At 41.9% G+C, this 27,219-nt stretch overlaps 1 protein-coding gene across 2 annotated transcripts in view; it reads left to right on the top strand.

Annotated features, from left to right (window-relative positions):
• Nrp1 (neuropilin 1) overlaps nt 1-26,016 on the top strand; it is a 154,658-nt gene extending 128,642 nt beyond the window's left edge. Inside the window, exons 11-17 of one of the 2 annotated variants that reach the window (XM_048367705.1) lie at nt 1,251-1,334; nt 6,908-6,967; nt 12,545-12,682; nt 17,286-17,557; nt 18,532-18,628; nt 21,055-21,105; nt 23,022-26,016. In XM_048367705.1, coding sequence (XP_048223662.1) covers nt 1,251-1,334; nt 6,908-6,967; nt 12,545-12,682; nt 17,286-17,557; nt 18,532-18,628; nt 21,055-21,105; nt 23,022-23,311 — 992 coding nt within the window. In that variant the 3' untranslated portion in view covers nt 23,312-26,016. Of the gene's footprint in view, nt 1-1,250; nt 1,356-6,907; nt 6,968-12,544; nt 12,683-17,285; nt 17,558-18,531; nt 18,629-21,054; nt 21,106-23,021 lie in introns of both variants that reach the window. The other variant, XM_048367704.1, reaches the window with a different exon arrangement.
• Nucleotides 26,017-27,219: the final 1,203 nt, after the last annotated feature.

The raw sequence follows: 27,219 nt of genomic DNA, 5'->3' as shown, positions 1-27,219 counted from the left end.
AAGTAGGCCATTTCAAATTCTTAAATGTAGCACATTTAAGGACAGCTTAGGGAAGACAACTTTGTAGACTCCCAGAAAGGGTTCTACTGATCCAGTGGTAGTAACAAATAGAGCCCAAGATGTGTGTGTGTGTGTGTGTGTGTGTGTGTGTGTGTGTTACAAAGTCCATACTACATGCCTCAGTGGTGTGTGGACTACCTGTATGCTGTGATTTCCAGTTGTTATTGTGTGTAATTGAGCAATTGAAGAAGTTGAAACCTAACTGTGTTTCTACATTTGTCATAACTCTACTCGGTACTTAAGCACAATGGCTCACAGTGTCATGTCCTCACTGAAAAAGTAGCTGTTACTGGCATACCCTTCCCAGCCAGGGCTGAAAGAGAAGGGGCCCCCTCCAAACCCAGCATCATGTATGGTTCCCAAACATCAAGGAACGGTGCCTTATCTCAAGTTCTGTAAAGTGAAATGCAATGCCCAATACTGTAAAATATTAAACAGATTGCAAAAATGAATAACAGGCTGGAAGAAAATAGACTGAAAAAAACGTGAAAGACTTCAAAAGCAGTCTTTGATTAATGTTGGCAAGATTTCAATGACAAATTCAAAGATATGGAATACCTGCCAACAGTGGAATGCAATCCCCCCAGCAGTTCAGGTCACCTGACCTCTGCTGTCCAAGCAACTCCTCTCACACACCTGCTCTGGAGAGAGGGCTCACAGGTTGAGGGGCTGCTTAGGAAGAAGAATAACTATTTAAAAAAAGAACAATATGGTGCTAAGTGTGAATATCATGCTCCCTCTTGGGAAAAATTATAATAGAAACTTTGCAAACTCAGTCAATTATGAGCATACAAAACAATTCATGACAAGTGAATTCTCTAGCACCTTGAAAATGAAATGAAAAACAGTTGAAACAAAACCTCTATCGCCAAAGTTCTCAACTGCAGGGTCATGAATAATAGCTAGGAAGAATTCAAGAGCTTTTCAGAAAGAGGATGCTTGTGTAGATAACAATGTAGAAAATGTGGAGACAGCCAAATCTACTCAACAGATATGAATCCAATACCAAAACAATGCAGTCTCTGATACATTCTGGGGGAAAAAAAGTGTATTTAGCCTCCTGAAAGAGCTCAATCCAATGCTTTCTTCCTGAGATTAGAGTTTTCTGCAAAAGTGTTAGTAGACCCAACAGTCAACGGCTTGAGAACACATTCCAGAGGTGTGACATGGCATACTGGATCTCGTTTTAGCACCAACAGCTGGACCAACCACTCCCAACGGGAATCCAGTAGATGAATGTGATGATGACCAGGCCAACTGCCACAGCGGAACAGGTGATGACTTCCAGCTCACAGGTGCAAAAATCATCTTCATCTCATTTCTGTACCATGTCTGTTCATGTAGTAGAGATCGATGTATGTTCTCATGACTTGTACTTGTGGGCATCTGGGTAATGGCAGGGCCACCCTGGGAATAGAGGCAGCCTTACCACAGCTCTGCAGCCTCACTTCTTCATGCCATCCATCTAAACAATTCGTTCTTAATAGCCACTGTCTGAGCCATTGCCATTGCCAAAGGCTAGGGTTATTGTAATTGAGAGAGAATTTCTCCAAGAAAGGTTGCACTGAGCTAATCCTTATCTCCAAACCCTTTCTCTCACACTCAAACAGGCACTATCCATCCATTCATAATTACACACGATAGACTCAGTTCCTCCCTTCTGCCTTTAAACCTGCATCATCCATTCACAACCACAAACTGTGGCTCCTTTGCCCACCATTGAATATACATAGACACGCGCTGCAGGAGAAGGCTCTCTCTCCTGCCTTCAGACATGCATTCACAACCATGCATTGTGGCCTGCTCACTTTCCTTTCTAATGGGAACAAACCTTCTTAAGTGGAGCCTTTATTCAACTAATCAGTTAAAGTAGGCTGGTTTTAAAATGGGAAGGTTTTTAGGTTTGGGTTTTATAAATCCTTTTACACTAAAATTCACAAAGTCACCACTGACTAGCACATATATATCAGGTATGATGGCTCACAAATGCTTCATAATCTAGCATTGCTCCATAATTGTCTAAAACCCCAAATACCTGGGAGGCTACCTTCTCTTCCCCTTGGACTGGTAGAGTAAATATATTGGCAAGTCGGAAAATAGGATTATGCCATTGGGAAAGTGGTCACGGCACTAGGATTTTTCACTTTATTGTTGCAAAAGATTTTATAGGGGGGCTGGGAATATGGCCTAGTGGTAAAGTATTCGTCTCGTATATATGAAGCCCTGGGTTCGATTCCTCAGCACCACATATATAGAAAAAGCCGGAAGTAGCGCTGTGGCCCAAGTGGTAGAGTGCTAGCCTCGAGCAAAAAGAAGACAAGGACAGTGCTCAGGCCCTGAGTTCAAGCCCCAGGACTGGCAAAAAAAAAAAAAGCAAAACCAAACAAAGATGTTATAGGATTTTTACTAACTACCTGAATAAAAAATTAAGCCAGGTGCTGGTAGCTCACACCTGTAATCCTAGCTATTCAGGAGGCTGAGATCCAGTGATCATGGTTTGAAGTCATCCCAGGAATGTCTATGAGACTCTTATCTACAATTTTTAAAAAAACTACTCAGAAAAAGGCAGAAATGGTGCTGGCACTCAAGTGGTAGAGCACTAGCCTTGAGCACAGAGAAGCTTAGGGATAGAGCCCAGAGGCTTCAGGTGGGCATTGGTGGCTCATACCTGTAATCTTAGCTACTCAGGAGGCTAAAGTTTGAAGATGACAGTTCAGTGCCAGCCTAGGCAGAAGTCTACTAGATATTTACTTTCAGTTGGCCAGCAACAAACCAGAAATGGAGCTGTGGCTCAAATGTTCAAATTACTCCAGTGCCAGCATAGAGTAAAATAGCCAGTACCAAAACAAAAATTAAAAGAAAAAATTGAAATACATTCCACCTCTAATAGTTATCTCTCTCTGAATTTCAAGAATAATTGCTTACTTGTATATAACCAGTAAACATTACATTTTTGTGGGCTTTTAATAAAAATGTTATATATAATAACCACAAAAAGTTAATTCGTGTGAAGGCATTTTCTATGGACAATGTGAAGTTCAGCTTGAAAATCCTACAGCTGATGTAAAAACCAGAGAACCATTTCCTGAACCGAATCCTCTGGAACTTTCCCGAGGTTGCCTATAGATATTCTCCCCACCACCACCCACCAAAACCTCCGGACCCCATCACACATTTGTAGTAAAATTCCTCATAAACAGAAGGACTTACAGTGTCACAGTGTGCCCTTTTCAATTGCCCCCTTGTGGAAGGGTTCTTTTCTTTATAAACCCTAAAGTGCTCAATTAATATTGATTAGAAACAAAGCTTCAGATTTAGTCCTGGTATTAGAACAAACACTCTTCTCATTTTTGCACTAGTGCATGACTGAACCAATTGAAAGTGAAGTCTTTGAATGAGATAGAGCCAGTCTGTTAGCCTGGAGCAGATTGTGGGGCAGCAAATCTCAAACCCCAGAAAATGGGTCATTTGTCGTAGAAACACTGACAGCCCCTGACGAGAACAAGGTTTTAGTTCACCTACAATGTTGGAAATTGTTTCTTCAGTAGAGAGAAAAAGTATTCTATTTTTTCCCATACTAATATGACAAAAAAAGAAAGTCATTTTCTCCAACCAGCTCATATCTCAACAGTTCTACAAATGTATATACATGAGAACCTGTGATAATGTCCATCCTGCCAACTCCCACCCCCATCAAGAAGAAAAAATCTTAAGACACACTTATGCTTCCAATTCATTTATTATATTAAGAATTTTTGTTTTTCTGGGGTTTATTTTTATTTTGTTTTGTGCTGATACTGGCTTGAATTCAAGACCCGAGTGCTGTTTCTTAGTTTTTTCACTCAAGGCCAGCACTCTACTACTTGAGTCACACCTCTACTTCCAGCTTTTTGCTGGCTAATTGAAGGTAAGAGACTCATGGACATTCCTGCCCAGGGTGTCTTTGAACTGGGATCCTCAGATCTTAGCCTCCTGAGTAGGTAGGATTACAGGCCTGAGCCACAAGTGCTTGGCTTCCTTTTTATTTTTTCTTTAACTAAAACATACTTGGCTTTATGAAGCTATGAGTTACTAAGCAAACCCTTTACCGAACTCCAGTACTTCATTTCATCTAAACCTGCCCCGCCCTTGCTCACATACCAGTCTGCAGGTTTTTGCTAACTATCATGGGTTTTTAAAATCAGGTTGTAAACTCTGGGTATTTGGTGCAATAAAACTAAACAGTGCTTCCTCACTTAACCCCTGGTGGCTAGGAATGTGGAAAATGGAACTGATGCCCTTGAGCAGTGCTTGAGTCTTTAACCCAGGTGGCATTGATTGGTTTCTTCTCCTGGAAGGCCCTGTGGCCACATAGAGGACAGACTCCCCAGCACAGGGCTCACTATGCACAAAGGCTCCATTTCCAGTGAGCTGCTGCACCCCCACTGGAAATGGGGGAGGGTCTGCCCTCCCTGCTGGCTGGCCAAGGTGAAAACTCACCCCAAGTTACTCATTTCCAAATGCCTTTGAAGTCACTAGACAATACAGTTGGCTTCCAAAGGTACCAGGAGGCCAAATTTCAACATTGGACTTCTGTGTACCCAACCTATAACAAAACTGATAATGCGTATCAGATAGAAAAAGTGAGATTTCACCTTGAATCTTTCTCCTCAGAGGCCACTGGGAACAGAACGCTAATGTATTCTGGCCTCCTTCCAATTCTGCCATTATAGATTCACCTTCTTAACCCGAGAAGTATGCAGTTCCTTCTCTGTCGTGCCTGCCTTCCTGGGCCCACCTGCACGCGTGACCCTCATGCAGTGTAGTTACTGGGGTAGCACAATAGGGTGCTTCCATCCATCATCTTAGAGATCTCAAGACCTTCCCAAGAGCACAGATTCGCACAGGCACACGAGGGATTTTCAGTCTGCGAAAACTGCAAGAAGTAAAGATCATCACAGATCTTCATTGAATGATATTGTTGAAGATGCATGATTATGGCACCTGATAAAAAAAAACTACCTTCCAAACAGCCCATAATAAACCGAGACCCATGCCATGCCCCTACCTGAATTGTGAAATAATCAATCTCTTGGATAAAAGTATATTATTACCTGCAAACCATAATCTAAGTAATAAACAGCATATCATTGTTTTCCAAGTGTAGGGAATTGGAGATTTCTCTGAAAGCTTTGAAAAATGCAACTTTCACAGCCTTTGCCTGGAGATTCTGGAGTTAGGTCAGGGAGGATAGGTGGGGGAAGCTGCCATTTCAACCCCCAATCGAGGCGTTTCTTGTAGCTGAGAAAGTTTAAGAGCATTGCTTTAAAACAGTAGTATAGGGCTGTCCTATAGCTTAAAGAACGAAAACAGAGGAAAAGAGATGGGCAAGTTCAGTCTCTATACCAGGCAGCTTATCCCCTGAGCAGGAATTCCAAAGAAGTCCCAGATGAGTACTAAAGCCTCAGTGTTTGGGCATTATTTGCTCAGTCTTCCAATTCCTTGGGTCTCTGAGGAAAAGTTTATTGCCTTCCCCTTTCACGCTGCCTCCCGTTGCTTCATTAACCCACATACTGGGTGGAATATTTGTCCTTGGGAAAAACAAACAGCCTCAGTACAAAAAAAGGGAGAAGAAAAGAAAAGAGAAACCACCACGCTCCACAGTAAACCTTTGGGCCCCATGGTAGGGATAAATTTCCCCAGAAGCACACATCAGGAACCTTGGAAACTGAAGCTTAGGGATCTGGGGCAAGTTTAATAACCAAGTCACAGGGTCATTCGGAGGCCTTTGCCTTTCACTGTTGCCGTCCTGTGCCTTGTCATCCTGAGAATCAGAGACTGCCATGGGAGTAAGTTCCACACCTTCTATGCCTTCCTGATGCGTTGTAAAGAAATAGGTGCTGGGCACCAGTGCCTCATGCCTAGTAGCTACTCAGAAACCTGAGATCTGAGGGTCCAGGTTCAAGGTCAGCCTCCGCAAGAAATGCTATGAGATTATCAAAAGGCTGGAAAGTGGAGCTGTGTCTCGAGTGGTAGAGCGTTAGCCTTGAGTGAAAAAGCTAAGGGACAGCATCCTAGTCCTCAGCCCCAGCCCCGGTGTGAGCACACATACACATACACACACATATACACACTCACACACATATACACACACACATATACACACACATACACATACACACACACAAGAATGTATTGGATAGTTGAAAAATGCTAAGAGAATAGATTTTAAATGTTCTCCTCCACAAGAAAAATTAAATCTGTAGGTGGGTAATTTGTATGTTAATTAGCCTGAATTAATAACCATCAAAGTATATATGGAAAGACCATATTGTACACCATACTTGTGGGCCAAGTATGGTGCTGTACACCCACAATCCCAGGAAGCAGAGATTGGGAGACTAGAGGTTCAAAGCCAGCCTACACAAAAAGCTCACAAGAGCCTTCACCTCAGCAAATGTTACACTGATGTTATACTCCTGTAATCCTAACTATTTAGAAAGTGTAAGTAGGGAGATCAAAGTCCAAAGCTGATCCTGGGCAAATACACAGGACTGAAACCTGAAGTTTAAAAAAGAAGAAAATGTGTCTCATATGGGAAGAGCACCTGCCTAATGATTTCAAGGTCTTGAGTTCAAACTCGAGTCATGCCAAAAGGAAAAAAAATAAAATTAACTAAGTAAATAAATATATTAGGTTAAAAGTAATATTTTTAAATTTCATATTATGAGCAAAATCTCAGTGACACAGTTACCATAGATGGAAATAGAGAGGTTTTCTGTGTGTGATATACATCGGCATACGCATACAGTGCTGCAGCCAACAGTCTTCCACTTTGTCACCTCCTGTTATTGGTCTTGTTTCCTAGGTGGCACCACGGTGTTGAGCACAGAGAAGCCCACGATGATAGACAGCACAATTCAATCAGGTATCAAAGAATATATAAAGTATCAGATTTCTGCCAGGGACCAGTAGCTGGCAACTGCAATCCTAGCTACTGAAAGGCTAAGATCCCAGTGTTGTGGTTTGATGTTTGATGAGAGTCTGGGCAAGAAAGTCCATAAGACTCTTCTTTCCAGTTAAAAGCTAGAAGAGGAGATGTGGCCTCAACTGATAGCACATAAGCCTTGGGCAAAAATGCTGGGTTGGTGCCCAGGCCCTGAGTTCAAGCCCCAGTACTACCACAAATAATTGTTTTTTAAATCATAGATTTTTTTTATCTGTCCTCCTCCATGTCTCCCATATAGTACATGGTTGTGCTTTTTGTTTTCCTGCAAGTTCTAGGAGGAATGTCTTGCAGCATCTGGTCCCCACGCGTGAGCCATAAATATGGCTTTCCTTTCATCTACATGTCACCACGACAGTGAGAGTTCCTTCTCCATCAGTAATTGCCAAATGGTGACAATCCCAGCTCGCCACGGAAGGAACTGAGCGACATACTTTGTTTAAGCATAGCACATCTAGGACGGGGACTGTGTTTGCAAACTCTAGGGGAAGGAAATCTCACCAGCAGCAGCCTCACTATTTATTTTCATCACAATTCTGCAAAACTGAGACATGCAAAGTTTGTCTGTTCTGCCTGCCGTGAAGTTGGCAGTTTTACAACAGCATTTCCAGCGGACATGCCACAAAACGGGGTTCAGAATAGTCTTTACATTATGCGTGGGGAAAAGAGCACCCAGGAGAATGGGCCGCTTCCCTTTCCTAATAGAAAGCCTCTGGCCTGGTGAAGTCTGGCTAACGCCTGGCAGTGCCCATGTGTTCAAAGCTCCCTGCCCCGCCCCTGTCAGCCTCTTTTTCTTTTTTTGGATTTGTTAGTATTCTGTGACATTTCTTCCTCACTCAAAGGGAAACACTCATTGTAAGCAACCAGAGGTTTTAAATACTTTAGAGTTAATCATTAGAGTAAGGTGAGCAGGTCAGTTTTCCAGCCTCTTCCCATTTCCTTTATTGAAACTCGCTCAGCCTTGGCCCTCGCAGTCATTTATTAATGGGGCGTGTGGTGTGTATCAATGTTTCCTCAACACAGTGACACTCCCCAGTTAGGCAGAAAGTAAAAGGACTGCTCTAATTAGTATGCTTCCTTAAAGGATGCTGTCACCATTGCCCTGATTAAATTGCAAAACAAACTTCTCTTTCGCTTGGACTGAACACTAAGTTTCCCCTGCTGTGTTCTGGTTGCCAAATGTTCAGCTTGTCACCTGACTCAAATAAAAAAAAAATAGTCACAAGAAGGATCCCCTAGGTTCCAGATACACACATCTTTTCAAGTTACGAAATGTGGCCTGTGAGGATTGCATGGGGACCTTGTGTCGTTGAAGCAACCCCAGGACAGAGGCCCTATCCTTGGCCGCCTGCCCTGCAACAAGTTCTCAGTCCGTGGGCTGGTTTTCTGGAGAAAGAATAGGAAGGAAGGAGATGCACTAATGAAGTACTCATAATGTCACCCACTTTTTAGCTGTTGTTTTAGCTTCTTCTCTTGCTAGAGAGGTAATAAACCTACTCAGAATTTCTTTTGTTTCATCTCCTTGCCTATGCAAAGAGTTAAGAAAATGAAAATGACAACAGCTATAGACAATAGAAAAAGTGACCTCAGATGGCAAGCTGGGGATGGCTCCTGCTGTTGAAGGCCTAGATTATCAGAGCAGGAAGGGATTGGTAATACGTTTGCCATGTGCCTGACTTTCAGGCTGTCCATGTGATGACCTCACAGACAAAGGTCAGTCCCCTCACAGGATCTTCTGCAGTTGAGGGTGGGTCCCCAAGGCAAGAACCAGCGAGTTCCACTGCTGCCACTGTCTGGACCCAACAACCGAACCTCACAGCTTACTCACAGGGATGGTCCCGTTACAGGTGGACTTGGCTTCCTGCTTGTCCATTGTCTGGGTTTTCACTCTGACCTCCAAGTCTTCATCAGAAGGGAGTAGACTATCTGGCCCTCTTTGGGGAAGATCTGTTCCTTGTCACCTTCTGGCTGAGACAATGCACAGGCTTTAGAAGGACCTACTCAGTGCTTAGAGCCAGATGTCCAGTCTTTAGCTGCCTAACTCTGGCATGTTCATCCATGCCCAGGCTCACATTAAGAGTGGCCCTGACTTGCTCTGCAAGCTTCTGATTCTTCCCAGTCACCAGCAAACAGCACTAAACTCTTCTGGCAGAGCCATTGTAAACTCAAACCAAGTCTTGGGTTTCATTTTGAAGATTCTTACCAATACAATAAACTCAGCAGGCATATAATAGTCATATACTGTCTGGGCTGTAATCAGATGCATAAAAGCCTACTAGTGATCTTTCAGAAAGCAATGGAAACATTCACGATTAACCCAGCTCTCTCTGGGGAGGGCTTTATCCACTGAGGGTCTTCGCATCCTACATCAGCTCAAGGTGTTCTTGTGATCTGTGGGTGTGGAGACCCCAGCACCTCCTCTTTGGCCGGAAAGCCAGGCTGTCCGTGAGCAACATTAGCACATTCAATGGAAGTCAGATTTAAAAATTAAGTCCTTTTGCAGCAAAGGTGCTGGTTCAACTCCACACAAGATAGGTTCAACCAGTACTGCTGGAGCTTTCTCAGAGTGGCTATAAGTTCATTTTAAGATCAGAATATCATTTCCTGGTATTTTAAGAGTCAAAAAGAGCCTTAGCCAGATTATTCTTATTGAATTTTATGAAAATTACCTGCGGCTACAGAGCCTAAGTCATATTTTGGAAATTTAAAGGTAAACAGTACTAAATATTTCTTTCTTTCACCCATTTTTCTCTTTCTCTTATTCTTTCCCTGCTGTTTCTCTGCTCCTTCTGTTCTCGCTTTTTCTTTTCTAAAAATGTGTATGTGGGGCTGGGAATATGGGAATATGTGGTAAAGTCCTCGCCTCATATACATGAAGCCTTGGGTTTGATTCCTTAGCACCACATATATAGAAAATGCCAGAAGTAGTGCTGTGGCTCAAGTGGTAGAATGCTAGCCTTGAGCAAAAAGAAGCCAGGGACAGTGCTCAGGCCCTGAGTTCAAGCCCCAGGACTGGAAAAAAAATGTTTATGTGTATTTTGTGTGTTTAATGTCTAACCATATTTGTCAACATTGAGCTTGTACTCTACAAACTTCCCCACCCATGTGTTGATTTAAATTTTTTATTTAAAAAAGATGACAATAGGTTATATAAGCCAGACAAGAAAGTACAAGAGAAGTACAATACAAAAAGTTACAGCAGGTCCACTAGTTAAAACCACAGTACTGGCAAGGAGGATTGCCACCCACTACAGGAAGAGCAATGCCCCAAACACCTTTTCAGACACAGCCATACCATGTCCTGATCCATCACAATGAAGTCCACGTCCATGTGATGTATGACATCACACTGCAGTTTTCTGTGTTACCAACTGGCTGTATTAACATGGCAGATGGGCCGCATGCTGATGGCTCACACCTGAAATCCTCGCTGCTCAGGAGGCCGGGATCTGAGGATCACGGTTCACAGCCAGCCCCGGCAGGAAAGTGTGTGGCACTCTTACCTCCAATCAACTATCAAAAGACTGGAGGTGGAGTTCTGGATCAAGCTGGTACAGTGGCTAGCCTTAACCGAAAGAAGCTCAGGGACAGCGACCAGGCCCTGAGTTTAAGCGCCATAACCAGCACCAAACGAAACACAAAAACATTTCAGGAGGAAAACAATCAAACATACACTTGAATGTTTTCTAGCATTAACATTTTCTAACATGAGACTGTGCAATGATACGTTCCCACAGGTGGACGTTGGCATCTGGGCTTGCTCAGCTCCTGGTCCCTGCTCAGTTACCTGTGCTTTGCCTTACATGCTTCAGTCTTGCTGAAGCACCCAAGTGTGGAAAGCTTTGGAGAACTTCTCGTGCTATTGTAAGAGGTCTGTTTCAGGGCGATGAGCGACTGCACACAATGACACTGCAGCTGTGGAACCCCGGCCCTTTCGCATACTAAATACAACTTGGAGCTTCACTTGACTTTCTCAGACTCGCTCTGTCTACCCTTTTATTTTCTATCATCGGGAGAATTTCTCTCCTTCCGTTTTGATTACTCATATGTCAAGAATTTGTCACTGGGGCTTAAGTGTTCCTTGTGAACAAAAAAAATGTGAAGTAAATCATCTTTATCTGTATAATAAATCTTGCCATTAAAAGTCCTCCCACCAAAAATAAATAAAAAATAAAGTCTCCCCCCGCCCCATTGTTAAGGCGGGGAGGCACAGCCCATCCCAGACACCCAGGCGGGAGCAAGAGATTATATATTAAGCTGTTGGTCAAGTTAAAGAAAAGCTCGAAACGAGATGTGGTCTCAGCCTGACCCAGTGGCCACGCATAATACCAGACTTCCTTTATGGTGTGGAGGGATTCTTTGGAGGCTTGAGTTCTACTGGCCAGACACCCTTGGCATCTTTCTGTCTCAATGCTGCCATCTTGTGGGCTGCCTCAGCTCAGTGACTTGCCGTGGAGCCCGGGCCCCTTTTAGTGATGAAGCTGTCCAGTCCCTTTCGTGGCTTCACCAGAGTGGGGCCAGGGAGTAGACAGAAACAGGACAATTTTCTCTTTAGAATTACTTTTATTTTTTAAATTTTATTTCAAACCCCACTGATTTCATTTTCATCATATTTAAAAATTCAAAGATGTAGTAGAGACAAAAATTAGGCTATCGTAGTCTGAGATCACCACTTGGAGCCATCTAGAAAACCATTCCTATCAATCCATTAATTTTCTCTTCAACTTCCAAAGAAAAATTTAAAAAAATAAATAAAACTTGAATTGCTTGGCTATTTAAATGTGCTTTGGCTTTATATGACCTTGCATTGAGGTTTTAAGTGGAACGAACAATTTATATGCAAATTTGGAAATTCAGTCAAAAAGCAGACACTTACTTTGAAATTAATTGACCTGATAGAAAGTACAGGAGGAAAAAAAAATAATCTCAAGAAAACGCTTTAGGGATTTCTGCTCTGACACCAAGGACCTGTAACGTCAAATGGTGGGATAAGAATATGGAGAGCCTCAGGGTGAGGTTCTTTTGCCAAGTCACATCTCCAGATGTGAGAGGTTCATGACTCAATCCATAATAGTTCCTTTCATTGGTAAATATCAAATTGTGTGATGCATCATCAAGAGCACAGTATCTTTCATATTAAATACTGAGGGAATAGGGGAACTGGTGCAGAGGTGATATACGTGTCTTGGAAAGTAGCCCTTCTAAAAATGTTATTTAAACTCAATATGACAGGTAGCCTATAACTTTTTTAAAAGCTGGCTAATAATAATAATAATAATAATAATAATAATAGATGTGGTTTTGCAAACATGTTGACATCACTATAAATCAGTTGGTTTCTTGGTAATCCTGGATTTTGAGGCCTTTCCAGAATTTTCCAACAGGCACGAAATTACATAAATCATGTTAGCCATGAATGTATTAGAGGCCTTTTTGACCCGAAATGATTAAATTTGTCTCTCTCTGCTTGTCTGTGTTTTTCCTTCCCACCCACTGAAGAGTTTTCAACATATGGTTTTAACTGCGAGTTTGGCTGGGGTTCTCACAAGACATTCTGTCACTGGGAACACGACAGTCACGTGCAGCTCAAGTGGAGCGTGCTCACCAGCAAAACAGGACCCATTCAGGATCACACAGGTAACGGGTCGGGCACTGGGGCCTCCCCCTGTCACTCACACCTGAATGGGAAGTTACTGGGATGGGCTTCATTTAGGCATGATGGAAAGTACTGCAGCCTACGTGGGAGTTAGATCTAAAATATAAACATATATGAACATATACACAGGCCCATATGCAGATACATGCAAACAAATGGACTAAAGTATGGTATATGCACAAGAGGAGTCCAGTGGTGTAACTTCTAGCTAGAAACAAGGGACATATAGTTTATCAAAATGAATATCAGCAAGCTGGACCATGTGTTATCCAGGACAGGGAGATGGTCAAGGCAAAGAGAGGCAAACGAATGGAGAGAGGAAGGGTGGGCAAATGCAGTGTGTGTGTGTGTGTGTGTGTGTGTGTGTGTGTGTGTGTGTGTGTGTAAAAATGGAACCAAGCAACTTGTGGAAATGGGTTTGCGAGAGATAGGGACAATGGATGGAAGGGATGGCATGGATTACTATACATTGTACTCATAACTGACATGTAGAATTGAAACTCCTTTCTACAACTACTTAAAGATAGTAATAAAAGGCATAGAAAAAGAGAAAATACTATGAGCATTTCTGAAATGACCAAGGTCTCTGTCCCTAGTGGGAGTATGCCTAGGGCTAGGAGTTTTATTAAGGGCAATTTTAAATTGAACAGTAAAAAAAAAAAGTATGGGGAGCACTTACGTGTGCATATGGCATCTTCAACTATAGGCATCTTATGTTATCTCTGTTATTCTTGACTTTAAATGAATATATGTCCAGATATATGTGTCACTTATTTCATGACTAAAGAAACAATGAGTAGGGGTAATTAATGCTTGCTTTTTCTACCCTTAAGTAAAGGTGGAATAAAGTAAATAAAATTCTCATTCGTTCAAGGAAGATTTTTAAATGTAGCCCATTGTCTTAGAGACCCTATTTCAAAAACAAGATGCAAAACAAAGGAGTTGGGCATGTAGCTCAAGTGGTAGAGCTCTGAAATGCATACTACCCTGAGTTCAATTCCCTAGTACTGAAATGAATGAATGAATAGGAAAAGGATAAAGAAAGAAAAGAAACCTCACCACACCCCAGCACAAAACTCAGCCTACCTTCTGTTTATTTTCCTCTTAAGATTAATTAGTCAGAGGAGAAAAGGGTCCAGGGACAGAAGCAGTTACTCTAGGGACCTCTTTTATCCACCCCCTCATCCTGTTTGTTCCCTGGTCATTTTATTACCCAACTTGTCCTGCCCTGCCAAACATGCATGTGCACATGCACACACACACACGTGCGCTCAACATACCCCCAACCCATATATTTCCACTGTCCTGTACTGGGTGGTGAAGGACTGCTTACTCAAGCCGTGGCTTCACACAAGGTATTCCATGGGGCGTTTGGGGATGCTAAGAAGTCTAATTAAACCTCTCTAGCCTGGCTCTTTGGATGGCTGGCTCTGTGGGCTGATGGCTGGGCAGAGGGTACTTTATGCCTTTCCTGGTTTGTCTTTCACATTTATCCCAGTGAATATAACCATTAAGTAGGTTGAATAGGCCTCCTTCCACCGGGGTTACCTCCTTGCCTAATGAGAATGACAAGGAAATTGGACAAAATTGGACTCCTTCAATTCGGAGACATTTCCATTGAATCTTAAGACAAGCAGTTTTAGAAAACTTAAAATACTTTGACTGTAAATGGCACAGTACATACAAATGGCATCAAATTAACTAAATGCAATTAGCTGAAATGAAGGCAGTAATGGTGGAAAAATTGATGCAAAATGTGGCAAAATGGCTCAGTAGGATCTGACATTCAAAGGAGGTTAAAAGCTATGTTAGCCAGAGACAAAAGCTAAAAGGCTCGCAGAAGTAAAGTGCTAATTGAGAAAATGAAGACAGAGTTCCTGACCCAGTACTGTGATAAAACCCCTGAAAGGGAAAATATCAGCACTTTATGTGTTAGAGTATCAAAAAAGGAGGGCTTGTCTTAGACTTAACAGCTGAGCAGTGCTATTCCTTCCGATGGGTTTGGGTCCTTTGTTCTCGCTCCAGCCACCCAGATCTATTTGGCTGTTCTGCCGGGTTCGCCCTGACTAGAAAGAGCTTCCCGCAGCCCGGGAAACACAGTCATCTGAGAGGAATGAGTGAGCCTGACATGTGAAAGGCAGGAACTTGTTAACAAGGAAACAATCTAGATGAAGAGTCCCCCACTCGCACCCCAGCTCACAGGCATGCAGACAGGCACTATAGACAGGATATGGTACTTTTTAAAATAATAGTAGTTGGAAATTAGGATGGTGGTACACACCTGTAATCCCAGCACTCACGAGGCCAACATACAAGGATCACAAGTTTGAATCCAGCCTGAGCTACATAGCAAGACTGTCACAAAAATAGAAACAGTGATGATGATGACTGGAGCTTTGCAAATAAGATGTTGACTTAAAAAAAATATATATGTATATATATATATATTACTGTTTAGATTAAATGCCCACTTTTGAATCCCATTTGCTTTTCTGTATTTGACCTGTATGAATGAAAGCATAGCTGTTTATAGAGGATTTCTGATAGCTCGCTCCCCGTTTTCCCTAATTCACTGAGTAGATGTTGTTTGAGTTCCTCTTCTACATGGCAGATGCTACTCTGGGCTCTGGAGATGCAAGTGCCGTCAGCACTGCCTACCTGTGGCCTCCGTATCCATAGATTCAACTAACCTCGCCTTCAACATTCAAAAAGAAAAATCACATCTACACTGAACATGCACAGTTTACACAATTCCCTAGACAGCGTAGTATAATGGCTACTTGCACTGGCCTCCCCATCACATTGGCTGTTAGACTTAATCTAAAGATGGTGGAAAGTGAAGTGGAGGATGTGTGCAGGTACTTGGCCAGCACAGCTGCTGTTGAGTCGCCCAGTCTACAGGAGCCACACAAGTACCAAATCTACTAAGGTTCTAGCCTCACCTAAATTGTGTAGTGCCTGCTTAGAGCCCACCTCAACCTCTGGCATACTTTAAAATCATCTCTGGATCACTTGTAATCCCTACTATCGCTCAGGCAACGATGACAAGAAAAGCCTGTACATGTTTGGTACATTTGCACTTTTTCTTTTTAAATATTTCTGGTCCAAGTATACTTGAATCCACAAATCTGGAACTCAGAGATGCAGAGGACTGATCTGTATTGCAGCATTTTTCAGAAAGGACTTTGTACCATGGGATTCTGAGAAAGTTCCCTCCCCTTGAAGGCTCTTCCTCTGGTTGCGGGTGTGAAACCACCATAGTGCAGTTGAGGAAGGGCATCCAGTGGCAAAGCTGAGCAATGATGGTGAGAGATAGCATAGGAGAGGCAGAGGAACAGCTTCTGTGCTTGAGGTTTGGTTTTTAGATTTTGTTGTTGTCTGGTGTTGGCATTGGAAAGCTTGAACTCAAGGTCTTGTGCTCTTGCTTAGCTTTTGAAAACCATGGCTGACATTCTACCACTTGAGCTACACTTCTTCCTTTTTAGTGGCTAATTGAAGAATCTCCAGATCTGTCTGCTCTGTCTGGCTATGAACTGAGATCCTCGTATCTCAGCCTCCTGAGTAGCTAAGACTATGGGTGTGAGCCACCAGCACGCAGCAATCAATTAGTTTTAATTATAGCATCTTGGTGGGATCTTGAAAGGCAGTGAGGCAAGGGAAGAAAGCTGACTACAACACATCCACCTGCACCTAGACACTGCTGACACCGACTATCAGACATGTGGACGTGCCCACATATACACAGTGTAAAAGTCCCTGGCAGGTACTGGGCCTTTGGGACAGCTAACAAAACATCCTGCTGTCCACTGAGGCCCAAGTATCACACTCACACTTACATCAGGTAGGGCATTAGAGTCCATGATTTCTATTTGCAGAGCAAACAGTGAACCACCATTGTGTGTTTAGACCAGGTGGTGGCAGGAGGAAGAATTCCCATTGGGAATAATTAAAAGCAAAGCCAGGAGTCAGTCTTCCTGATTCAGCAAGTACCACTGTTGCCCAAGTGGCATGTTCTAATGAACCTCAAACAGCCTTTCCTCAACTTGAGCCTGAAGCTTACTGGATAGAAGTAGGGCTCACTGTGGACAATCCAACTCAGGGTGTATTTAAGGAAATGCTAGGCCACTCATATAAGCCAAATGAATGTAAACAGAATTTGGAAGAGAATATGGTTAGGTTCTTTGGAAAACTTACAGTATGTTTATCATCAGGAAGTCGCGGTGAATCAAGCACGATCAGCCAACAGAAGTCCTGCTTCCCAGATGATAAATACAAAGACAGGTCTACATCAGTGCTTCTTACATCTGTATTTAACATGGGTACTGCAGAAGCAACTAAACCTTGGGTCAAAACAGATTTGCTAATACCTGATTTGCCAGTGGTGACCCCCCAGTAACTGCCCACTCTGCTGTTTTCACTGCCTGTTCAAGTCCTTGGTGTTCAGCCCAGGAGGTCGTTTTGATGAGTAAAACTTGACAGGAAAAAGACAAAGAAGTTATATATTTGACTTCTCTCCCTAACACAGGTGTTTTTGTTTCGCTTTGTTTTTTTTGTTTTGTTTTGTTTTGTTTTTGGTCCTAACAGGAGATGGAAACTTCATCTATTCTCAAGCTGATGAAAATCAGAAAGGAAAAGTGGCCCGCCTGGTGAGCCCTGTGGTTTATTCCCAGAACTCTGCCCACTGCATGACCTTCTGGTATCACATGTCTGGTTCCCACGTGGGCACGCTGAGGGTCAAACTTCGCTACCAGAAACCGGAGGAGTATGATCAGCTGGTCTGGATGGCCATTGGTCACCAGGGAGATCACTGGAAGGAAGGGCGTGTCTTGCTCCACAAATCTCTGAAATTGTACCAGGTATGGCCTTTCCCTAGAAGCAACAGCTTCTAAAGACACTAGGGCAATGTACGAAGGCTTACACAAGTGAGATGCAAGAATTACTGCAAACGTTTTATCAGGTGTTTCTGAAACCTGAGCATCTGTCTCAAAGATGTTCATCTTTTTGGCGTATTTCAGTCTCCTGGCTTCTAGGAGTAGAACCAGTTTATTAGGGACAAGGGGGCAAATGCTTCATTATAATTTGTTTCTCAGCTATGACAGCTGTCCTTCATTTTATTTGCTGACTCTACTACCCTGTTTTAAATTTTGTCTTATAAAAATGTTAAAAAGTGGGCTGGGGATATGGCCTAGTGGCAAGAGTGCCTGCCTCGGATATACGAGGCCCTGGGTTCGATTCCCCAGCACCACATATACAGAAAACGGCCAGAAGAGGCACTGTGGCTCAAGTGGCAGAGTGCTAGCCTTGAGCAGGAAGAAGCCAGGGACAGTGCTCAGGCCCTGAGTCCAAGGCCCAGGACTGGCCAAAAAAAAAAAAAAAAAAGTTAAAAAGTGAGAGCCAGACACCAGTGGCTCACACCTCTGTGATCCTAGCTACTCAGGAGGCTAAGAGATGAGGATCCTGGTTTGAAGCCAGCCTGGGCAGAAAACTTCGTGAGACTCTCCAGTTAACCAGCAAAGTACCAAAAATGGGGCTATGACTCAAGTGGTAGAGCACCAATCTTAGAGCCAAAAAAAGCCAAGTGATTGTATAAATAATGCTTTGAGTCCAAGCCCCAGTACTAGCACAAGGAGAAAAAAAGAATGGGGACAAGTTTTCTGTTTTATGTCATCACCAATAGCTGGCATGGATTGATGAGTGAAGTCTGTTGTTAAAGAAAATCCGCATGAGTTTAATTTGCATGACATAGCTTCACAAGCCTTAGCAAGCACTTTGGAAAACACTTATTTGGGATGAGGATTTAAATACTGTGAATGTGATCTCATTTTGTTAGGTGATTTTTGAGGGAGAAATCGGAAAAGGGAACCTTGGTGGGATTGCTGTGGACGACATTAGTATTAATAACCACATTTCACAAGAGGATTGCGCAAGTAAGTATGGTTTGGGTATGAAAAGCAAGAATGATCTTACCCAGAGACAAATTTTTTAATGTGACCTTTAATGTAGCCTTTCTCTTACTTGTCTGGACCCAAAATTCAAGTGTGGACTCTTGGCATATCATATGAAATTGATATGCTAGTGAGATAGGACATAAACTTAGGTCAATTTGCCTTAAGCTTTTCCATCACCTAATGTGATCTGATTGATGTCTCCAAATTTCATAAATACTGTGGTTTCCAAAGGCAAGAAGAAAGACTCCTTTTACAAAGCTGTATCTGACATACCAAAACATTTTGATGAAAAGTAGAAAGCTTAGACATCTGGATCATTCCACATATCTGAGCATATAAACAAAACAGCAGGCCTTTGAAATTTTTGATTGCAGTGAATTTAATTAACATTATATTGTTAATGAATCATAGAAATCAGCATCCTTTGCTTTATTGCAGATCAGTAGATGTTTCTGGCTCTAAAGCTAGCTAGAATAACTTAAAGGATCAATGTGATTCATAAGCTCTGCCTAGTATTTTAGAGCTGGTCTTTCTGGTAAGACCTAGGGTTGGAAGTCTGACATAGAAAGCCAATTCATATTCCCTAGTTCTTGATATATAATTACAAATAGCATTACTAATGGCAATGTAATAGCACAGAGATTAGTCTTAAGCCCCATTTGCTACACTTACACTTTTGTTATACATCATTATGTAATAGGATGTTAATTATAACAAAATGGAATAAGCCTATTGGGCAAATTTAAGACAAAAGAGCTTGTTAGTTAAATGGGTTTTTGGTCATTTCAGCAACTTACAAAGCTTTATTATATAATATATTGAACATATGTAATCCCTAAAGTAGCAATAATTTGACACTATCAATTGAAGGAATTGGAAAAAATAAAGAACAGTGAATAAAGTTTGCTTTTTCATTCTGTGTAAGGAAATCTATCTAATATTGCACTACTTAGCAAATGTTCACAAACATGATACAGCTTAATATTTTAGTAGTAGCTCTTTCATAAATTACTCATACCTAAATCTATACCATGATTAAAATGTGTATTACATGTAATTACACAGTATATGTAAATCATTGCTTTGCCATTCCAATGAGAGTGATGATGGTGAGTCCTAGGGATAGAAGAGCAAACCCCACATACTAAAACAAAGAAATAAAGCTCAGTCTAGAGCAACAGGTTTTAATTGATCACATACTACATGCAAAGCCGTGGTCAGATGGTACCGTAAATGGAAAGTTAGACTCAGTGAGGCTTTTTTTTTCCATATCATTAATCTTCTGAGCTGCAGATACTACCATGTCTTGTACTCAGAAAGACAAAACTAAAGTTCTTGTGTTAATAAAAATATATTTAAGGTAAAGGTCTGGAGACATAGCTCAGTGATGCAATGTTTGCCTTGCACCACTGTGTAAGTGTGTATAAGGCCCCAAGTACCAACACCAGCATTTTTTAAAGTCTAAGATAATCATATAATTATTAAACAAATATACATTTTGAACCTCTAGCTATGGATTCTATAAGAGTATCAACTATTTATTAATCATTTGTCATATAGCAAATGCTTATTAAAGCATCCATTAGGTGCTACACATTATTTTAAATGCTAGGATACAACAGAGAACAAAGTGTTCTCCTCAGTGCCACCAGGAACTTTGAGACTGTACTTTTCCCTTAGAACTTTATCTCATTTGCTTTATTTATTGATTCACCCATTTTATTACTGTTATTATTATTATTATTATTATTATTACTATTATTATGTCTGCCAGTGCTGAGGCTTGAACTCGGGGTCTTGTGCTTGCTTGAATTGCTTGTTTAGCTGGTTCTCTACCACTTGATCCATGTGGCCAGCTCAACTTTGTGCTGGTTTATTGGAGATAGAATCCCTGGATTTTTCTGCCTGGGCTGGCTTCAAACCATGGTCCACCAGATCTCAGCATCCTGACTAGCCAGGATTACAGGCTTGAGACACCGGCCTCCAACTCACTCACTCATTTTTGATTGCACAGATAGAGTTCCTCACCTCAGAGCCATCTGGAAAGCTGACTGCACACAGCTCACCCTGAGAAATCACCCAGATATCGCAGCCTGGTAGCCATAAGTCCAGCTCCACGTCCCTTCCCTCTGTTCATCAGACTTTTCCCATATTCCAGATGCTAAAATGCTTCCTCTTTGCCCTTCACATTCTGCTAACAGCCACTGGGATTCATGGGACTCTTGTGTCACCAATTTCACAGTCATTTCACATGGATTGTGGTGCTACTGGTGTGAGCTGTACTAAAAAATATAAAGGGAGTCCAGCAGCAGCAGTGTGTGGGGGGGTGGGGGGGCGCGTGTTTTGTGAATGCTATGTTTTGTTACCAGTTCAAATATCTTTTTCAATTTTCTTTGACTTGTTAGAACCGGCGGACCTGGATAAAAAGAACTCCGAAATTAAAATTGATGAAACAGGTAACTGTGCCTTGATTGCCTTTTTTATATGACTTTCATTGTGCTTATGAAACAACTTCTGGTATGCTGATATGCTTGTATATCAAAGTAGTTAAGATCAAACAAACATCCGTGTCCAAAGCCCTGGTTGCTAGGGACTTGGCTGGTGTGGCCCGTGGCCTCTGCTAAGCTACAGTGAGGTGGGCACGTCTGTGATGAGCTGGCCGGCATAAGCAGTTGAGCTATGTAGGAATGTGCTCACCTGCCCTCCCTGCCTGAGCTTTATGACTGATGGATAGCCAAGTGAATGCTCACACAACTGGAAACTCACTATCTTCACTTCAGCTTATTTTAAAGTTGAAAGCATCCTAACTGAAATCCTTACATCTGGTTGATATTCAGGTGGGATTCGTAAGAGAGCAGAGGCCACTCTGTAATTATCTCTTCAACTTGATCCATCTTTTCTCCTGGAGCTCTGGTTTAATGATGACTGTATTATTGAGTAGCCAAGTACTTTACAACATTGTGTCATGTAACACCCTCCGGATGCCTACAGGGTGTATTTGCTCCCATTTTGTAGACAATGACACAAGATATAAATGATACAAGTAATTAGGTGGTTAGCTCTGAAACCTGTGCTTTTGTTGAATACTGTTTTGTGATGAAATGCAAAACATTTGATGAGAGCTAGGAGTTGCCTGGTGTTGTTTCATTCCCAGAAGTTTCTGCACCTCCTTGGCCTTCACTGTGGATTGCTGGCCACCATTCCCAGCTGCTGTATGCAGTGCCACACCCAAATCGTCCCTGCTCATCCCCATGAATTGCCATTGAGAACATAATGCTATACAATCAGGCATAGACTAAAGACAAGTAAATACAGAACTGTGCTGTTGGAAATACTAGTCCCTTACCACATCCACTCAGATGTCAATGTTATTAGAAATTGTTTCAAAGTAATAGTTCATCAAGAGAGAATAGTAATAGGTCCCCAGGGCCTATTCTCCTTCATTCAGGAACTGGCATCTCCTATTTTTAGTTTTTGTTGATTGGAATCTTTGTTGACCAGAACACATTAGGTAAGCACCACACAAGTTGCATGTTCACATTTTAGTCCTGTTTCCAGTCCCAGGTAATTAGGCTCAAAGCTCCCATGTTAATAACTTCTCGTGTTCCACTCTAAAGAAAACACGTCCCCAGCGACTCAACTGCAGAGCAGCGTGACCGATGCCAGCAAAACTCTCATGGATGTGGATTCGATCACGATTCGTTATCTTCTATTCGTCACTGTGCAGACACGGGTCCACGATTTCAACCAAAACCTGTGGCACATGTCGGTAGTGAATATCCCCGTGTTTTAAAACACCTCTCCTTCAGTGAAACTCCTGCAGACTGTAGGAAAGCTTGTTCGCCTGTCTGCTTTTCCAGATGGGAAATGAGTACAGGTGTAAGCCATGCTGCACCCCAAACAGCACATGGACAGCAGCACCGTGCTGAAGGCTTCTGGCTGCCTTGTTTAGGGAGCAGACATACGCACGAGGACTGTTTAAATCCACTGCCCACTTTACCCCCCCCAGCACACGCACACACACACGAGGTTAAGCTGGGCTTGAGTATTTGGAGTCTAGCAGCGATGGTGACTATGTGCAATCCGCACAGAAGCAGAATATAATCTTCCCTGTTCTTGCAGAATCGGTGATTTCTCTATGCTGAGCTGCCAGGAGGAATCCCAGAGTTCTCATCTCCCACACCTTCACTCCCCATTTGCTCAGACATAAAAACTGATAGACACACTGAGGTAGATAGGTAGGTAGATAGATCAAAACATAGTGCTGGCATGGGATCACTGTTTCCTTTCTTTTGCTGCATCTTTCAGTCTGCTTTCATCTCACCTGGTCCATTGGTGGCATTCTTGAAGCCAATCTTGTTTTGCTTTCTAGGAAGCACCCCAGGATACGAAGGCGAGGGGGATGGTGACAAGAACATCTCCAGGAAGCCAGGCAATGTGCTCAAGACCTTGGACCCCATCCTCATCACCATCATAGCTATGAGTGCCCTGGGGGTCCTCTTGGGGGCCGTCTGTGGGGTGGTGCTGTACTGTGCCTGTTGGCACAATGGGATGTCAGAAAGAAACTTGTCTGCCTTGGAGAACTATAACTTTGAACTTGTGGATGGAGTGAAGTTGAAAAAAGACAAACTGAATACACAGAATACCTACTCAGAGGCATGAAGGTGGACAGAGGTGAGAAGACGCAGGACGTCAGAGGACTTTCGCAGAAGGAACAGTGGAGCGTGTGTGGGGAACTGTGTGCTTATCTGCTCTCACCGTCCCGGCTGGGAATCTGTGTGCTGATCGCGCCGAGCCTGGCTTTTCTCAGGAGCTTCAATGAGTATGGCCGACAGACGTGAACAAGTGAGCTGTGTTAAACAATCGGAATCGTGCACAGTCAGCTTTCTCCTCTTGGTTTCATCAGATGCTGGTGTTGAGACCAAGTATGATTGACTTCATGATTCATTTCGATTCCTCCTTCCCCTTCTATCTCTCCTCTTCCTGTGATGGATTCTTTTCAGAAACTGCAAAATCCAAGATGCTAGCACCAAGTGTTTTCAGTGGGGCCCCGTTGATGGACGTGCTACCTGTAGCCCAGTGCCCAGAACATAGTAGTGTCACTGCATTTCAGTGGACTTCTGAAGTCGTTCCTGTGTGTAATTTACCCACATTGTGCATAGGCAAAGAGGGATTAGGATGTTTGATTTTCAAAGTACTGTAAGCTCAGTACTGATCTCGTGTGTCAGCTCTGTTTACGAAGCAATACCGTCAAATTTTCTTGATGTTTTCCAGTGTTGTACTAATCTCGTGCTTGTGAACTCCATACCCCACACCGAGTCATCCCTACGCTCCACCAGCCCCTGGGTGTACCGCTGACAACCACAACAAAAAGTCCTTGGCACTGGCTAGTCTCTGTCCTCTCAAGTGCCTTTTTGTTTGTACTGGTTTGTTGTATTCCATTACCGATCTGCTCTGTTTCTCACTAGGGAAAGCCCTCCTCACTAATCAGACCTGGTGGCCCACTGACTATGAAGAAAGTATATTTTAGTGTGAGACGTCAGCCCCTCCCACCCGGGAAAGGCAAGGGCTCTGAAGATTTGGCAATGTGGCTTAATTGTTCTGCTTTTTTCTATAGTTCAATTTCATGCCTCTTGACCCTTTTGTATAAAGCTGCAATATTCTCTCTTATTGTTCTTTCATATGGAATGTATTTTCAAATGTAAACTCTTGGCTCTTTCTCTCCCCTCTCTCTCTCTCTCTCTCTCTCTCTCTCTCTCTCTCTCTCTCTCTCTCTCTCTCTCTCTCTCTCTCTCTCTCTCTCCCCCCCTCTCTTCCCCCCCTCTGTCTTTTTACCCTCTTAGAAGTTAAGCATTTGCCATTGTCCAGAAAAGAATCTTGCAGCTTTAACCTGCTGGCAATGGCAAACCATTTTACTAGACTTTATGTTTTAAAATAAATAAACAAAGGGGGATTCCTAACTTTTCCCTCCAAAGTCTAACTTTGGTTTTCTTGTTAACTGGTTGAAGTGACAGTATCTTTTTTCCTTAAGTCATTTGTCTGTCATTCATGATTGGAGTGATGTTTGATTGCAATGTTTGCATTCATTGGAACTAGTGATAAATTGAGAGAAGAAATAATGCTAATTAGCTTTCATGTCAGTCCCAAAGGAAGGAAGGAATATCTAAATAACACGGAATTTTTTCAAAATATCTAAATAACATGGAATTTTTACATCTAAATATGCAAAAATGACCCATGAGAACCTTCTTGTTTTAATATTGAGTCAGACAAAGGAAGTGGAATGGAGAACAGTTAATTTAAGAAAGAAACTTTAAAACCTAATATCTAGGGTGAAGTATTTTAAGGGGAAAGGGGAAAGGGACATACAAAGTCAAAGCAAATATTTATTAGAAATCCATTCAGTAACAACCTTGAAAAGAACAGGCTTGAATGAATGCTTCTAGAAATTTCCAATGTCTCACTCAAAAGCCTGTCTTGTGGCTGGCAAGACCAAAGCCTCCAGAGAAATAAATATCATACAGACAGCATATGAAATAACCCAAAGAAGCTCTGGTTGTTTTCAGTGTATTCTTGTTGTGCTTTTCTGTGTGCGAGGCTTGTGGGGTCTTTCTCCATTCTTCAGTTGCTGAAGGTCTCACTCAAATACCTTTGTTGGGAGTTATATTTCCATTTTGAATGGCACAGTCCATTCATCTTGGTTTAATTGGATTGAGAATTCCTTTGGTTCCAGGAAAGTATCGATCAGCAAGAAAGAAGCATAGATTTTTTGTTGTTGTTGTTCCCCAGAGCATTTATTCCCTTGTTGTAATCATACCAGGAAAAAAGCATTAAGTAAAACTAGATTTTGTTTCTAAGGCAACAGACTTAAATGTTGTCCTCAGCCAAGGAAAAATGATACTGAAACTTTAAATTTTAAAGTATCTTGCACTGATAAATATATTTAAGAATTATATGTTTATAAAGTTATTAATTTGTAAAGGCAGTGTTACAAAATGTTCAGTTTATATTGTTTTAGATTGTTTCGTAATTTTTAAAGGTGTAAAATAACGTATTTTTCCTTTATTGAAATCTATAAAACTTTCTGTAGTAAAATTTTTTCATTTTACTGGTATATTATTGCTTCATGTTTTGTACCATCATAAAATTTTGTGCAAATTTTTTTTACAGAATTTTTATTTTCTATGACAATATGACACTTGTAAATTGTTGTTTCAAAATGAACAGCGAAGCCTTAACTTTAAATGACATTTGTATTCTCAGACTGAGTAGCATAAAACCCACATAGAACTGAACTGTAACTTAAATTCCAAACTATGACTACTACATTCCAAAGAAACAGTTGAATTAAACGTTTTCATAAAATATCCCAAACCTGATGGCTTTTATTATATTAACTATGTTCTTTTAAAGAAGGCGGTGTTATCTCACCATGTAATAACTTTCAAGATTTCCTTTCTTAAGCTCTCTTTCAAAATAAATCTCACAATGAGCAGAGAATAAGAAGTTCTTTCTGAAAGTGGAATATGAAACCAAATTGGACATGATGAAGAGAAGGAGACAATTAGATCCCAGGGTATGTGTCCAATGTTTTGTTTTGTACTTGGTAGAGTTTGTTTTATGATATTCACAAGTAACAGGTGGCTTTATTCTTGCAGCCAGTATGTAATAAATCTGTCTGTTTAGGCATGCACCTGTGCGCAATAAGATAAAGGGGAAATTTGAGCAGAGTATCGCAATGGGCTATTTTGTAACTCTTGTGAAAATGACTATTCTGTTCAGGACCAAAACAACAACAAAAGGCATAGAATTGCAGAAAGCATATTGAGTAGGGTCTTTAGAAAGCTATTATATCAAAATTGACTCAGACCAACAGTTTTCCTCTGCCCCCTCTGAGACGGAGAAAAATGACCCAGAAGGTATAAGGAGTCCCTAAGGAGCTCAGTGACTGTGCGTCCACCATTTCCTGCTATTCTCTAGACACTTGGGGCATCCCCCAGCATATAAGCAAAGATAGAAATATTTCCCTGTTGTGTGGATGTAAAGGTGTCTGCTTAGACAGATGTCATCAACAAAGACAAAACCAGGTAATCACTCTTCTGAAGTTAAGTTCTACCGACGTTCATGGATGTTTCCAGAAAACACAATGACCTGTAAGGAGTCTATCAAAATTAATCCAGACAAGCTTTCTGCACAATACTGAGGCCTATGGACTAATACCTCTGCTTCACTGTTGGAGAAGACATTAAACATAGGTGCTTTTTACTCGTTTGCTATCAGTTAGCTGCTAAGCTGTTTTTCTTTACATTTGGTAAGCTAAATTGCTGGATAATACTTCCCTGGTTTAGGAATTAAACAGTATGTAACGGAAACATTCAGCTTAAAGCATTAAATCATTGTCCTGTCTCCTGTCTCTGCTGATGACTTCATGCCACTGAAGCTGAATTGCTCTGCGTCTCCTTGCAAATCAAAGGCAGCCCTGAATGCTTCCATTCCCTCATGTTTCTGCTTCCCAGTGGCAGTTATAACAGTGTTACATTAAAAAGCAGTTCTGTCAAGAGTCAGCTCCA

This window comes from Perognathus longimembris, chromosome 18 (genome assembly GCF_023159225.1).
Source record: "Perognathus longimembris pacificus isolate PPM17 chromosome 18, ASM2315922v1, whole genome shotgun sequence".
Lineage (NCBI taxonomy): Eukaryota > Metazoa > Chordata > Mammalia > Rodentia > Heteromyidae > Perognathus > Perognathus longimembris.
Note: the sequence above shows the minus strand (reverse complement) of the source record. Positions and strands in the feature narration are given on the sequence as shown.